The sequence below is a fragment of the Diuraphis noxia genome, unplaced genomic scaffold (genome assembly GCF_037042655.1).
Source record: "Diuraphis noxia isolate RWA-SAM2 unplaced genomic scaffold, SU_Dnox_SAM2 contig0002, whole genome shotgun sequence".
NCBI classification, from domain to species: domain Eukaryota; kingdom Metazoa; phylum Arthropoda; class Insecta; order Hemiptera; family Aphididae; genus Diuraphis; species Diuraphis noxia.
In genome coordinates, this window is record NW_028301712.1 from 64,322,704 (window position 1) to 64,339,425 (window position 16,722).

The following is a 16,722-nucleotide window of genomic DNA, read 5'->3' on the forward strand; positions in this document are numbered from 1 at the left end:
TACCCATGCGATAATTTAACACAATTTATTACACCAAGTATTGAATTGCTTGAAGTATTTAACTAATATTTCATCGTATACCACAATTCCGATTTCGAACCGTTCGTGTGGTTATAAGATTTTGTTTTGCTCTTCGCGATCGGTGTCAGAACTAAAATACATTCCTTACGTCCATACAAATGATTATAGCTAGTCCCATTCATCGATGTTTAAACAATTTAGATTTTATATAAATAAATACATTGTATTTGCCTATCATATTATATTTTAGTAATTTTTTATAAAACGTATGATTTATGATAAATTTATTTGATGAAAAATCTAAAATATTTATACAATCAGTGTTGAGTGTATATAAAAATTAACAATATATTTCCATTGTATTGCACAATATACATCATATTTCACAGTATACACACACATACACTTATATATTATGTATGTGTGTTTTTTCTGTGTATAAGATACTTGGGGCCAACGCCTTTATTGAAATTATTTTTATTGGAAAAAAAATTAAAATATATACATAACATGGTTATGTTAATCAATGATTGCTACGCGCTACATTTAAACACATAAAGTGATTATCAGAACCATTAGCTTAAAATAAATGATACCAATATGTACAATGTACAGTACACAGTTAAAAGACAGAACATAACATTAAAGACATTGGACATGTGTTTGTTTCACGATTATAGTTTATTTATTTATCTAGATATATATGTATATATTATATTATACTATATTAATTACCATAAATTCTGGTCGTGATCGTTCACAATTATACATAACGACCACGACCAAAACTTATGATATTCAATATAATATATACATATACGCATATACAATATACATCCAGAATCCAGATATATGAATAAACTACAAAACTACCGGCAATTAAAGATGTGTGAAAATTTTGGCATTATTCATTATCTTAATATTATTATTCCTAAAAGACTCTGATTCGCATTATTTTAATATGAATTTATGAATTGATCTACTATACAACACTAAATAATTTATAAATATCCACTGGCATTACTTGTCACGTTTAATAGTATATACAATATAAATAATTAATGTGTATGATACAATATCCAATAAATTAGTTACTAAGTTTCATACTTTTTTTAGAATTTACAAATCCTAAATATCAGTGTATAATAAACATCAATCTGTTATCTGAATGAATGTATTTATATGCACATTATGAAAATTATTTATATACTCATTTGACATTTTGATCTTTTATAATCTATTAAATAATCAAAAAATATTAATGTTCTATCTTTTTAAACTTTAATTGATTTTCTTATCATAGTTGACTTAATTGTTTAATCATTTCTAACAATTTAAAATGCATTTAATTCGAACCTTCGCGTGCAGCCATGATAAAATGCCATACCATAACTCAAAAAGCCGATTTTATTTTATTTCAAAATTAATTTGTTCAATCGATAAGCTATTTTTCCACGTCTTTAAAACGCCCGTATTATATTTTTCTATTAATCGTGGAATGAACCATAGATGTTTTCGTTTTAAATATCAACAATAATTATCATTGAAAACTATTAATTAACACAAATAAAAAAATACATAATAAAGTATACTCGCAACGATTTACTATAAATATATAAGTACATTACACGAGTCATTTCAACCATTATATTTGCAAATACGAATAACTGAAGTATTATTGAAACGTAAGGTACAACCGCTAATCGTTTTTATTTTATCATTTCAAAAATATATTTTACTAAAATACAATTTTTTACCTAATAAAATCGTAAATTCGATTCAACATTTAAACTATACACTTATTATGTGTATTATGTTTTTGTTCAAACCAACTATTTGAATTTGTGTTTCAAAAATGACTTTCCGACACATACAAGAACCGCTCTGCGCTATACGTTGTCATGTACAATGCGTACTTGAATGTACGATCATTTATATTTTATAATATATAATATACATAATAATTTATAATATCAGAGTTTAATGAAAACGTGTAATGTAACGAAAATACAGCAATTAACAACATTAAGACCTACGTGTAGATACGAATATTATAGTTTTTCTTCTCTGAACCACCTATTATTATAAAATTGTATTAAAAATAGTTTTCTAGTACGACACACGCGAGTTACGAAAACAATGACGACGGACACATATTTCATCGAGTTCACTCGTAGGCGTTAAGAAATTGTAGGACATTTTATCAAAGCAGAGGCCACCGCAAACGGATTAAATAAATAAATGCATTATAAACCACATTCGGAGCATACTCGCATTTTATACTTATCGTTCCACAATTATTTTATTTTAAATAATTTATAATATAGTCATATAATATGGTATATCTATATCTACAATCGACGTAAACTGAATAGTATTCTTACTGCTTTATATAAAATATTAATATATTATTAGGTACAAACGTCACTTTTATCATTTATCGTGTAAGATATATATATATAAGTATATTATTTGACTAGACTTGGAAAGAAGCGCGAAAAGAATCCCAACACACTCGTAATACTCGTTTGGGGACACTGAATTATATTAATTTTAATATTATATTATATATTATAATATAAGTTAACTTCGATTCAGCAATGATTCCCAAACCTACGTAAAAGCTCTAATCGTCACATGCGTAAATACATTTTTAAATATTAAACTTAAAAAACAAAAATATTTAAAAATTTACTAACCCTGCACAACATACGTACAGTTATTAAAATTTGTAAGTCGAAAATTCTCGTTAAAAGTAAAAAATATTTTTTATTTTTTTATGCGAAAATATTGTTAAAATAAACTTTTCGAAATTATAAGTTTACAGGCCGTATACGCTTAAGCGGATCACCAAAATTATTAACTGTCGTTTTTGCGGTGTTTCAGCAGACGTCAGCTTGTGGAACAAGAACATGGGCCAAAAGTGGCGTAAGATCCGACGACGGTGTTCGTCGTTCAACACGGGCACCGGCAAGGACAAATCGGCGTCGGTGGACGGGCCGCTGTTGCCGGCGTCACCATCGTCGTCCGACGACTCGACCGCGTCGCTATCGCCGACAATAGCGGCCGCGGCCACAGTGCAAGACATGTTGCGCACCCGGCTGAACATGCTGAACATCAGCTACAAGCGACGGCCGCAAGTGCAGCTGTTCAGCAGCGCGCGCCCGTGCAGCCTGGCCTCGGACACGTCGTCCACGTTTTACGTGCCGTCGCCGTTGCTGGGACAGGACGTGGACACCGCCGGCCCGTGTTCGCTGCCCGTTACGTTTGACCTGTCCACTGACCAACGGCTGTTGCAACCGTCATCGTTGTGCCGCGTCGCCGAGACGCCGTCATCCTGCGGTTCGTCCGGCCGTGGGACCGCTGACGACGGCGCCGGCAGTGACCGGTCGTCCGTGTCGTACAGCGACCACGGTTACAACAGCATCGCCAGCACCACGACAGCCACCGGATACGACGCCGACCGGTGAGTAGTACGATAGTTTAAGTATCGATATTATATATAGTGTATCGATTTCATGCATATGTATAAGTACCTATTATATAGGTATACTGCAAATTGCAAGGGCGTGAAGTTTACATTACATAAGTATTGTTAGCAGGGCGCTTTATATTTTCATTTTATCTTACACTATCATATAGTGTAGATATTATCTGAAACGAGTTCGGTTATAAAATATATTATGATTTCGAATTCCCCATTTTATAAGATGACCCACTCATCTCTCGACATTCAATAATATTTTATAATATTATCCACGAAATGGGCTAAAATATTTAACGATAATTTATATTTTTCGCTAGACAATAATATGCGATTCAAACTTATACCGAGTATAATGTACCATATATACAAAAACATTCAGCGTGTGTTGTAATTGAACCATTAAAACACTTAAAATCTGCGTTGGATGATGCATCCTGCTACAGCACATCTTATATAGTAGCGTAAATACCCATTTTATATCAAATATGTAATCTATATATTAAACAAATGTAAATATGTTGAGAAAAAAATGCATTCATTATATTTTATCCTAACGGTTTTGAATACTTGAACTTAAAATGGTATCTCCGAAAACATCGTGGGTTAATATATTTTTATTTCAATATCGTATAAAATTATTATGCTCGTTTCAAGTTTTAGTTTTCATAGACGTTTAGATTGTTTTGTCCATTACAAATATTTTAATCAACCTACCTAATGCCTATATTTTGGTAGTTTTTTTTTAAATATTTTTTTCCATTCAAAGCATCATATCAATATATATAATATGTGTTTTCAACTAAATCATTGTCGTCTGTTGACGCATAAGAGTCGCTGTTTGACTGTGAAATGTGAGTGAACTTTGAGTGGCTATTACTAGAGAAAACAGGTTTATGATAACCACCGAATGATTCATACATAAATTAAAAAACACTTTGAACAATTAAGTGTGAATGTGTCCAGTATGTAAAGTAGATTAAGTAATAATTTTGTTATTGTATCTGTAAAACACTATTTCAGAACAAAAATCGTTAGTTTTATAACCAATAAAATTAATTGTACCTACAAGAAGCTTTGGTTGTGTGTATGGCTGTAGTATCATAGAAGAAACTCCCAATAACATCTAATAAAATACCTTTCCCAGTTTCCTCTCCCCATTCCATGGTGGGCCATAATATAACAATAATTGGTCAAACCCAAAATAAAACTTATCATTAGCAATCGATTTCTCTACATTATTCGATTATCAACTTATAATAGATTATAAAATAAGCACCCATTATACACTTATTATATAATTGTTAACGACACTTATGATTATAATAACATATTTTCTTCTCATTTGACTCTACAGTTTACTATCTGTTATTTGTACATACTCGGCTATAAACATTTTAATTTAAACGGAATAATCTTTTTTCATCAATTCGTTGCAATGTGACACTTGAATTATATTATTTAGAATGATTTGGTGACATTTTGAATGTTATATTTTAGCTTTTAAAATCTACATATATTTAAGTATCTAAAAATTGAATTGCTTAAATTGCTAATTTATTGAATTTTATAACAGTATAATGTATGTGATATACCTAGTATATATTTTTAGTATAAACTACTCTTGTTTTTAAAATTATTTTTTATTTAAAAAATGGTAAAAATTGTTTTTGCCTATAGTCACATATTTATTAATTATACATTTTTAAAGTTATAGTATACGTTTTGTAGGTATATTTAAACTATAGAAACTAATCATAATTTTTTTTGAATTTATACAAACAATATTGAAGGAGGCAGTAATTCAAAAATGCAATATGTGAAAAATACATAGACCCTTTTATACTGGAAATACCTAAAGTCTATGGAAAAATATCACTTTTAATTCCAATTTACGAGTATGGATTAAATTAACACCCAAAAAGAATTAAATTTTTTAATTATATTTATAGTTTTAGCTATAGAAGTAAGTTATCTGGCCCACTAAAGTATCCCTAAAAAAATATGAACAAAAATAATTAGTGTAAGTTTCCAAAAAATAAAAATATATTTTAGAATATTCCACACATAAAAAAATAAATAATGATATAGTATAATTATTCAGCCCACAGATATTGTGTATGTATAATATCATTAAACGATGGTTTTGAACCAAATGATAAAATTGATAGGTATGAATAGCTTGCATTATATATAAATACCGTAGTACCTACCTACATTGCCACGACTATAAATCTACGCTGAAACTTGCGCACAAAATATTCTACTTGTTTAAGTAATTGCATGAGGTTTCAAAAATATGAATGTATAAGCATCATAAAGATAAAAGAGAACACCTGGGGTAACCAACAAGTTAAATAAATATCTCTAAAACTACTATATACACACACACACACACACACATACACGCATGTATATATGTACGACCTCTCCATTCATTCTCTTTTTCTCTCATATTCTCACCATACAGTCAACCCTCCAACTGCTCCTCCTGTAGATACCTCGCTGAGAAACTCCAAATATCAAAAAGCATAACGATGAATTATGAATAGCGCGTACATCGGGGCAGTCTTTCGCAATAAAAGTCAAAAGTAAATTCCATACGAATTGATCGGCGTGTACATTCACACACAAAAGATAATAAATAACGGTTTGTCGTTACACGCAGCACACTACTGTAGTCACAATTTGATTTTTACCCCAGTAGAATTTCGACTTTATCTTAATCAGAAGATTTCGACTGAGATAATAATATTGTGGGAAAAGCTATGGTTGCAGGTACCTATTTATATAGTGAGGGACACACATACATAATATCATACATTTAAACCGACCTACGAATAATCATGGGCGTTCTCACGGGGGGGGGGGGGATATGGGGGATAGATCCCCCCCCCAAGGATCTTTATTTTCTTACATTTTAGTAATACACGTTTTGTCTACTTTTGATATTATATGTTTGTGAATTGTGACAAGTTATTATTATTTTTTATTTTTTTGATATTTTTTCTTTATCATGATTATTGATATTTATGATATTATATGATAACAATAACAACACAGTGATAACAACTCTATGTGTTAACCAAAGTGTGGTTCGTTATTATCGCTAATCCGTATTATGTGATATCATTTTTCGGCTGGTTATTTACAATTTGTTATCATAAACGTTTTCGTATTTTTTCAATTAAAAAGTGACAATTCACAATTGTGTTCTGACGACCTGACGTTCTATTATATTCTATCGATTGTACGAATATTGTTTGATTTATAAAATGAAAAGAAATAGTAGTGGTATTTTAAATTTTTTCTATTAAATTCAAGTAAATTTTCAGAACCCCCCCCCCCCCCCCATAGAAAAATCCTGAGAACGCCACTGCGAATAATTATGATGATTAGTAATTACCTAACGAGAGTGCCTATTCAATATTATAAGCACAATATATTATAATATGTTGTCTTATCGTACTTATATGATATTATTAATAAAAAAAAAATTATGGGTTACACAACAGTAAATCCTGCGTATGTCGAGAGAAAAAAATGTTTAAATGTAAGCAATTTTATTCCACTCGTGTGTGTACTTAATTTATTTAATTTGTTGTAATCAACACACGGTTTTTTTTCTATTGTGTATTATTTTCTCGTTAATGAATAATAATCATGATATCATATTTTAATAATGCGCATGTTATAGTATACGTCATATCAGACGTAGAAAAATACTCACGAAATTAGGAATCGTGTATTAGATATTATCATATTTATATAATTAGGGGGAAAAAGAAACAGTTTTGTTCGTAAGTCGGACTACAAAAACATATTCAAATCCATATTACTATATTATATTTTATTTTATATCTTTATATATAATATTATTTCTTATTTACACTCGTAGCCATGCATACAACGTACGTAATTATGGAAAAACAAGACACACCGCAATCGGCGTGGTAATTCAAATTGTATACATCAAACTCATCTTTACACATTGCCATTTCGTTCTGGAGACTTGTGTTATGACTTGCAACCCACATGACTCTAATCAAATACACATTTCGGATACGACTTGTTGATAAAGGCGTTGTATATGGATTTAACATATTAGAAGGACTGCGATTTCCGCATAGTTGACGCTACTATAATCCGACTAACTAATATTGAGTCCGAAAAATTGTGCACCATAACGGATTCTTTGCATTATAACATTTATAAGTTTGTGTAAATGTGTGTTTATGTGCACTGTGTGCGTGTGTGTTTTCTATTTTTCTAAGTACGTCCCAACATACTATATTATAATGTGATGTGTATATATAATATTATGTGGTCGTGTGATTTGTTTATAACTTATTAAATTACAAATCGCTCACGTTCAAGGCCACGATTGACCACGATAGTTGATAAAAACAATTGAGGAAATCGATTTCATTTTTAATAAGCAAACAATATCATTACAATGTCCGTCAAAATATGTCCCCGAAATGATGATCGATACCATCGAAAAAAACCAATTCCCCGAGTTAAACGGATGACGTTGTTTTTTTCTCACACGTTCTAGCTTTTGTTATAATATTGAATAATAATATATAATAACAATCTCAACACGACAATAATATTGTTTGAATTTATGAAAAAATATTAAATTCGCCATACAGTTACAGAATCGACGTGATATTGGCTATTATAACCATTTCACACACCCTAAATATCGGCAAATCGTATATACGTTATACATCCCGTGGTTTTCACTTTTATATATTATAATGTTGTCCGCGTATATAATAATATATGTACGAAAATCTCCTGCGCCGGGAATTATTACTATAATAAAGGTCGAGAAGTTTTTATTTCCACGAAAATCACCTCGATTATATTTTACCCCATATAATAAACTTCATATATATATATTATTATATACTATTGATGTTATCGGCAATAGCCAAACAGAGTACCCACATCACGTGTGCAGATGCCCGTTTTTGTTAACAAGACATAAATTGATATGTTATATTATTTTGTTGTGTTAGTTTAGTAACAAAGCGAACATTCTTTTGTACATTATTCTGCAAAATTGACGAATTATGGGTCGCTAATTTTTTTAAGCCCGTGTTGTATTTTGAACAGTTGTTTTACTTCAGTAAATCATACAGTTTGAGATGAGTTTTTAATTTTATTATTGCATAAATAGTGGAATTTAAATTTAAATATCGAAAAGTTCTGTGTTATATTGCGCAAAAAGCGTCGTCGATTCATTTGCACGAGTGACTTACACGTTTCTAGGACGTACCCATCTCCTTCCTGAGTTATTACGCGTATTAGATAATATTAATATATATATCATATAATACATCATTATATGTACCTGCTCGCATCGTAAAAACTAAAAATCCATGGTAAACCATTGTACACTTTAACTACCCCAGTCACAAAACGCAATATTGAATGGTTTTTCGGAACGGTATTGGTTCGTGACGGTAACACGTGGACTTTTTTTTATTTGCACAATATCTGCACGTAGCCCCGACGTGTCGATTATTAACAATAATAATAATATTGATGATAATAATATTTAAAAATTAAATGCAAACGTTTTGCCGTATAATTATATGGCACCTTCCACTTACGCAATGTTCAATATAATAATATAATACGATACATCACGAGAACAAATCATCGTTTTAAATAATATTATTATTTTTATCTAACCAATTAAAACCTTTCACGTGATCGTTTCCAGACTCAGCTGCAGACCTCATTCGTTCGTTGTCAGACGGTCCGTAAATAACGCGAAACTGCGACCAACGCGTTGCAGTGGCGACGACACCGACGACGGTTACAACGACGACGGCGGTGACGGCGACGACGACGACGACTATTACAATTGTAGTCTGCTGTTACAGAACAAGCCGAAGATGCGATCGTGCCGGAGATGGTCGCAAGCCGACTCGCTGGCATTGGACACGCCACTGACGGCCAAAGCGTTCATGATCGGCGGTGCCGTGTCCGCGTCCACGTCCACGCCCGGCCACGGTGCCTGTCGTCCGCGTTTCAGCGGTCCATCGTCGTTGCAGCAAACCTACACGCCGCCGCAACTGCAGCAACAGTTACCTTCCCTGCAGCAACAGTTACCTCCGCTGCAGCAACAGTTACCTCCCCAGCAGCAACAGTTACCTTCGCTGCAACAACATTTGCCGCCCCGATCGTCACCACCACCGCTGCCACCGCCACTAATACACAAACCACCGCCTCCGCTGCCGCCACCGCCATCAGAGAGGACCGTAGTCGACCTTCCAGCCATACCGGAAGCGTTGCAGTGGGATGAACAACGCTTACGCCACCGCCGCCGGACGCCTGAACAGCAGCAGGCTGACAGGCTGGAAAGAAACGGTTCGGCGAGAGTCAGCGGCAGGAACCCGTATCGCACGTTCAACGGGAGGGCTGCATCGCCAGCCGGCGCCACCGTTCCCGATTCCGGCGGCGGTGGTGGCGGCGGTGGCGTCGTTCCGGCGGACCATTGTCATCGAGACAATCTGCAGGTAAGATTTTTGTTCATTAACTTCTCCGAAAATAAATGTCATCTCGTCTGCTCATCCTTTGAAAAACATTCGATGTATATCAACTGCAGAAATGTATACGTCTCTATAATAATATATATTATATTATATTTAAAAACCTTCTCTTTTATATAAACATCGCATTTTACTTTTTAGTCCCTTTTGATTTTTGGAGTGATCTTTCTCTTATAGTCGTTGGTACATAATAATATAAACCTAACCTGCTCGGCGCTATCATTATTGTACACTTATTGTACAGCAGGTATACACGTTTCACACGATTATTAACACTCGAATAATCTGCGAAGTTTCTCTTTTTCTTCTAACTATAAAAGAGAGGGGAAATCCACTAAAAACGCTAAAAGATTATAATATTATTGATCTAGCTGTAGCCGCGTCTTTAAAAAGACCTCCGTTCGCACTTTTAACTTGTCGCCGTCGATCGATCGAGGGAACGCTGCGTATATAATATAAACTTTTAGTACACTTTTATACCTCCCCATTATTTACCACACGCGCATACGCGAACACACACATGCAACAAACTAAACACAACACGACATACACCAGAACAATCTATCCTGGAAAACGTATACCGTTAATATATACAATTATATTATATCGCACTCGCTTATATACGTGTGTATTATATACGTATATAGGTATTATCAGTAGATACTGTACAACACGTCTGTACGTTTACTATCTTTTTTTACGATACAGCAAATTCGCTCTTTTACTATCACACAATTAGACGAATAAGGCGTTTTTGTCTTTCCGTCTTCGCGCGCGAAACCAAATAAACGCGACACGACATACTATTTTACACGTGACGTTAAATTCACACGAAACCTCTTCTATATACCTAGGTGGTCGTCTTCCCGGCCGTACCTATAAGGCTATAAACAATATACGACAACGCGGCCATATTTTAATATGTGACGACGACGACGGATGCGGTCGCGAACTGATTTTATAATTCATAGGTGCTCGTATAATACATTCGTGTTGTTTCTCTAAACGTATTATTATAATACTTTGTGTTCGCTTATGCGTATACGGTACACTATACTACTATAGTATGTAATGTGCTGTTCAAGGTCATTTTCAGTATACACAGTTTGGTGTGCTGCAGGTTAGTCGATTTAAACGTTTTAAACGATTATAATATGCATATAATATAATAGCCATTTAAGTGTGTACCTATATATGTGTATATTGAAAGAATTGTCATAATAATATAAATATCATTTACGACGATAGAATATACCTACTTCAACGATAAAATAACAATAATATTGTTAGTTTTACGATGTATTGATGTTTCTTTACAATTAATTTTTGTAAAATTAAAATTTTCTAAAATCTCATGATCGGTGCCTGTAATAAATTCTTTATTAATATAATATTAAGCAACAAAAACACATTACTTTATAAACGAACATTGTTTTTAAATAAATCAAATATTCGTTTAAACTAGGTATTTAAGATAATCGGTGACTTAATTACAAATAAATGATGTGTTATAAATATAAAACATATGCCCATTACATTTTTCAATGTGCCTACAACAGTCATCAATTCTAATTTATTCTTGCATAGGTTTATTTCAATAAAAAAAAAATTTAATCAACTACCAAGAATACCAACATCAATTCTGGAGAGTAAAATAAGCTTTCCAAATCATCGATTTCGGTGCGATTTCTTTAAGGATAATTAATGGACAATTAAGATGTTTTACGTCAATTTAAAATACGTTGACGGGCCCTCCATAATATACTTGTTCAATGCAGTTGAAACCGTTTTAATAATTAATAATTGGAATATTCCATTTGACTACCTACTAAGTTAAAATTTTAAGGCAATACATTTTTTTTATTAACTGTTTTAAAAAAAGTTTCAATGTTAATATATTATATCTGCAGTATACGTATATACTATATCTAATATACAATAGGTAAACTCTGTACAAGCATTTCCAGTTTCATTTGAAATCATTCATTGTAATTTTTTAAAAGTTAACAAAATTTAAGTTGAGCCAATAAATCAAAAACGCATTGATTTTAATTTTTGATAGATTTAGATTTATATTCGAAATAAATAAAGATCCTAAGAATCCTAAATTATAATTACAAATTGTAGTGGTAGGTAATATATAATATATCAATATATCATAATAAATTACCACATAATATATAGTTTATGAATTAATAATAGTATACTCTAAAATATTAAAAAATACAATATATCTAAAATCATTTAGGATAACAACCAAATTGCTAACATTGTCATAATTTATTCAGTTAACATTTGAAATGCATTTTATATCTCAATTGTATATAATATATTATTTTAATATTTTAATCTATAGGTATTACATTGCATTTAAATGTATTTGAACGGTCATAAAATATAATATACAAGTCACGTTTTCTTGTGGTTATTTTCTTAAGTTTTGTTAGATTGCTGATATTCATTGGTTATGAATATAGTTATGATAAATATATTCATATTATTATATATTTGTTAGATGACAAATCGTGATGTCAATGTTACAATATGTGATCTATATCGTCACCTATAGAAACGTGGCTTGAAAATATAAATGCATTATTAATATTCTCGTATCAATTGTTGTCTTTATTCCAAAAATAATCATTGATTTTATCATTTTATTCTGTAATACTCACATATGAAATATTACTGACTGCTGCCTCTATGTTAATTAAAATATTTATTGATAATTATTTGCTAACCAAATTCAAATAATATAGATATAATCAAAAACAAATTATGATAACTTACACTATTCAGTACTTTATTTACAAGTACATATCAATTTATTTTTTGTATGTAATGTAAAGATATATTTTAATATTTAAATATAAACATTTTCTGATCGCACTGTAAAAAATATTATTTAACAGGTGCTGTCCAAGGCAGTGTCTACATATTATTTAAAATGTATGACAGTACTTTAAAAAAAAAATACCGTCAAATTATACTTGTCACGTATATGAAATTTAGTAGAAACTTCAAACAGATAACAAATGTTAACAGTTATAATATTATCTTTTGTATGCTTAATTAATTACCATATAACAATCCTGTACTGACTAGTGACTGTATACTGTATAGGTATGACCCAAAATCTTCGTAAAATATATTTCAGTTTAATCGCAATATACTCTTAAAATGGAATAATAACATTTTTTACATAGGTAAAAAAACAATATGTTTTTAAGCTTTAGAATATTTAAAAGATTAGTTGGAGTTTCGTATTTATTTTATTCGCTGTATTATAAATTATGATGTACAAACATTTGGCATAATTATTATTATGATAATCGTCTCCGCTTTATATGGTGATTTGTATATTGATACTACATATTATGTAAGTATATAATCGGTATAATTTATCCACCATACAATATGTATAAGTACAAAAACTTTCTGATTAACATTTCACTGTAGACACAAATTTAGTATTCATTGTTTCTCACACATATAATACATCATGAATAATTTCCACTCGATGAATACAACCCCGTAAGTTCAGTCGTTTATTTGTATCATTAATATAAACGAATATATAATATAATACTATAATAAACAGTAATACAATAATAATTACTGTGGATATATATTGTATGACAAGTACATACACTATAATAATAAATAAGTAATTACAATATTATATTCACCTATATAGTAACTTCCTCCGTAGAAAAAACAAATGTAATTACTCACTCGTCCCAATTCGAGCAGTCACAAACGTACCTACAATTTATATGCTCAATGCTGTCAGGCAGCAGCATTGAGAGCATTATATAATGTGTATAATATAGGTTCAGTGTGCGACACATAAGGTGTAAGACACATTTTAATTCGACAAATAATTAGGTTAGCATTACTTTATATATTTATATATATATATATATATATATATATATATGAGTGTGTGCGTGACAGTAATAATAACAATAGTAATAAATATACACCCACCGAATTCACGCGTATAAATTCATAACCTTCGCGGTCCCCGCGTCCTCGGTTTCGTTCGCGTAATCCACAACTCTATATTGTCTACCTATTGAAACGATTTAAATCGCTTTTCAACACCTCTTATTATACACCACATATGAGACTGTCCACGTAATAATATGACTGACTGCAGCCTAGTGCCCGTGGCGTATTTTAACATAATATATTTACCTACACTGTTCACGACACGATTTCCGTTTCCGGCGACGAAAACAGTCGCACGTCCCTAGTGTATTATTCGTTATGAACTAATACAATACGATATCTCGTTGTTTGGAAATATAATAATATACGCGACAATTGTGTACGTCGACTTCATTAATAACCATGTATCGTGTCCACAGGGCGGAAAAAATGACGGCAATTGTTTCTACACGTTGCCGCGGGGCGGCGGCAAGGATGCAGGTTTCACGATAATGACGGTCAAGTTCCATAAAGGTCCGGGCCACAAGTGCTTGGGCTTCAGCATTGTAGGCGGCACAGACTCGCCAAAAGGTACTATGGGCATCTACGTGAAAACCATATTTCCGAATGGACAAGCAGCCGATAAGGAGACGTTAAAAGAAGGTAATATTTTATTGCAATAATAATATGTTATATTTACTATATGCACCAAAGGAATATCAAACAACATTGTTGTTTTGCCGAACCATTATTATATTGTGTTAAATATTTCTAAGTAACTCGTACTATTATTATCATAACTGCAGACTATTATAATATGTATTATTCTAGTACCAGCAGCACCTATTTAGTCTATATCTAACCTATTAATGTGTAAAAAAAAATAGTTTTAATATACCTACGTTACAAGAAATTCATATGAAAGTCAAAGAGTAATCGCAATTATAGTAGGTTAACCCAGTCACACCAACAGCCAGCCAAGCTATCAAAATTAACCCATTTTATCACCCCTTCCCCCTATCAAACATCAAATGACACCACTTAATTATCGTATTGACATTCATATGGTGATTAAGAATAGTTTTGCGAGCTATATTTGTGGTGCTCTCCTCGAAACAGTTTTTGCTGATGTAACACTATTTGTGCTTAAAAAATTCATTCAAGTAAGTGTGTGATGGATACTTTGAAACGTATAAATTATAATATTGATGTAAGAACGAACGAACACGCGATAAAGTAAAACGAAAACCCATTTCCAATTATTACCTTCCTATATACATAATATTATAATAATATATTACATCAGTTCAGATAAACAAATAAGTGTTATATACTTATATGTTATATATATATATATAGTTTGGTGTGGTCAAGGTGAGCAATATATAGAGGTATAGCCGTATAGGTACGATTTTAAGCTACTTCTATGTATACAGTATATACCATCCACCAACCTCGAAGATATGGGCTAGGCGCTCTCAAAACTTTGCCGTCAAACCCACCTCGAGATTATAAAATATAGTTTATAGCAAATAAATGCTTGTGCGATATTACTATTATACCTACCTACCCATATATCCACCTACTTACAAATGTTATCAATTCGAATATCGTTTTTGGCATAGAACTTCACATGAACGTCACTAGAGTCCAAATTCTGGAGCAGTAAAGTTTATTTTTAGAAAGTAAAACAATAATTTTTATAGGTTTAATTATTATTTTGTATAATAAAAATGCACATGTATAGTTAAAATTTTAACTGACATCAATATAAGAACAAATTATTAATTAAGAAAACATTGATACCTATATTAGTTATTAAATTTATGAGTACTAAAATATTTATTATTTTAAATTAAGTCGACGTTTGTTGTCAGCACAAAATTCGTCGATAGCTGCATTTTTATTCACAGACTTCTATACATATAATATATTAATATATTATATATTATACAGAATTCTGTGTTTATTTACCTCTTTATCTTTGTGAAAAATATTTATCAGTTATTAGTTATGACCACGGACCAATATAGAAAATAGAAACTAACATGATGTTAGATCCTTGTTTATCCGTATTCTTGGTAATATATAACCATTGATTATACAGTATAGTATGACGTATATAAGGTGTATACACTGTCTAATCATCTGTATATTGGACTTATCACAAAATATAGTTAATTAATGTTATTATGATCACAAATCACAATCAAAATAATAGATAGTCTATTTTCGTACACATTTGAATAATAAACATCGAATATATTTTTTAAATCTAAGACTTTTTTAGGGATAGCGAAATGTTACCCTTTCTACTCCAAAACAATTTCTGGGGTAGCAAAAATACCCCTCGATACCACTTAGTGACGCCTATGGAACTTAATCTATAGTTTTATTTGTACTATATAAATATAATTCATCAGAATTATTCGTCCGGCATTAGCTTTGTACAGGATCAGCGGGGCGTAGACACTAATAACGTACGTTTAGATTCGATATATTATCTACGATTCTCCTATGTAATCGCAATTTCAAGGACTGATATAAATTCGCAAACATACGCACACGCACATACGACACACACAAAACACATGCTCATATTACCTGACACATAATATACTACATTACAGAGGTATTAATTAATAGTGTCAATTTTTGAGTTTTTTACGATTATATATTACTGTCTGCCGATATTGAACAGTAAAACAATTATTA

General features: G+C 31.4%; 1 protein-coding gene across 4 annotated transcripts in view; it reads left to right on the forward strand.

Annotated features, from left to right (window-relative positions):
• LOC107170975 (uncharacterized) overlaps window positions 1–16,722 on the forward strand; it is a 50,287-nt gene that overhangs the window by 26,412 nt on the left and 7,153 nt on the right. For 2 of the 4 annotated variants that reach the window (XM_015521204.2, XM_015521211.2), the window contains 3 exons: window positions 2,908–3,487; window positions 9,243–10,041; window positions 14,448–14,670. In XM_015521204.2, the coding sequence (XP_015376690.1) occupies window positions 2,908–3,487; window positions 9,243–10,041; window positions 14,448–14,670 (1,602 nt within the window). The remainder of the gene's footprint in view (window positions 1–2,907; window positions 3,488–9,242; window positions 10,042–14,447; window positions 14,671–16,722) is intronic. The other 2 variants (XM_089219031.1, XM_015521217.2) reach the window with 1 other exon arrangement.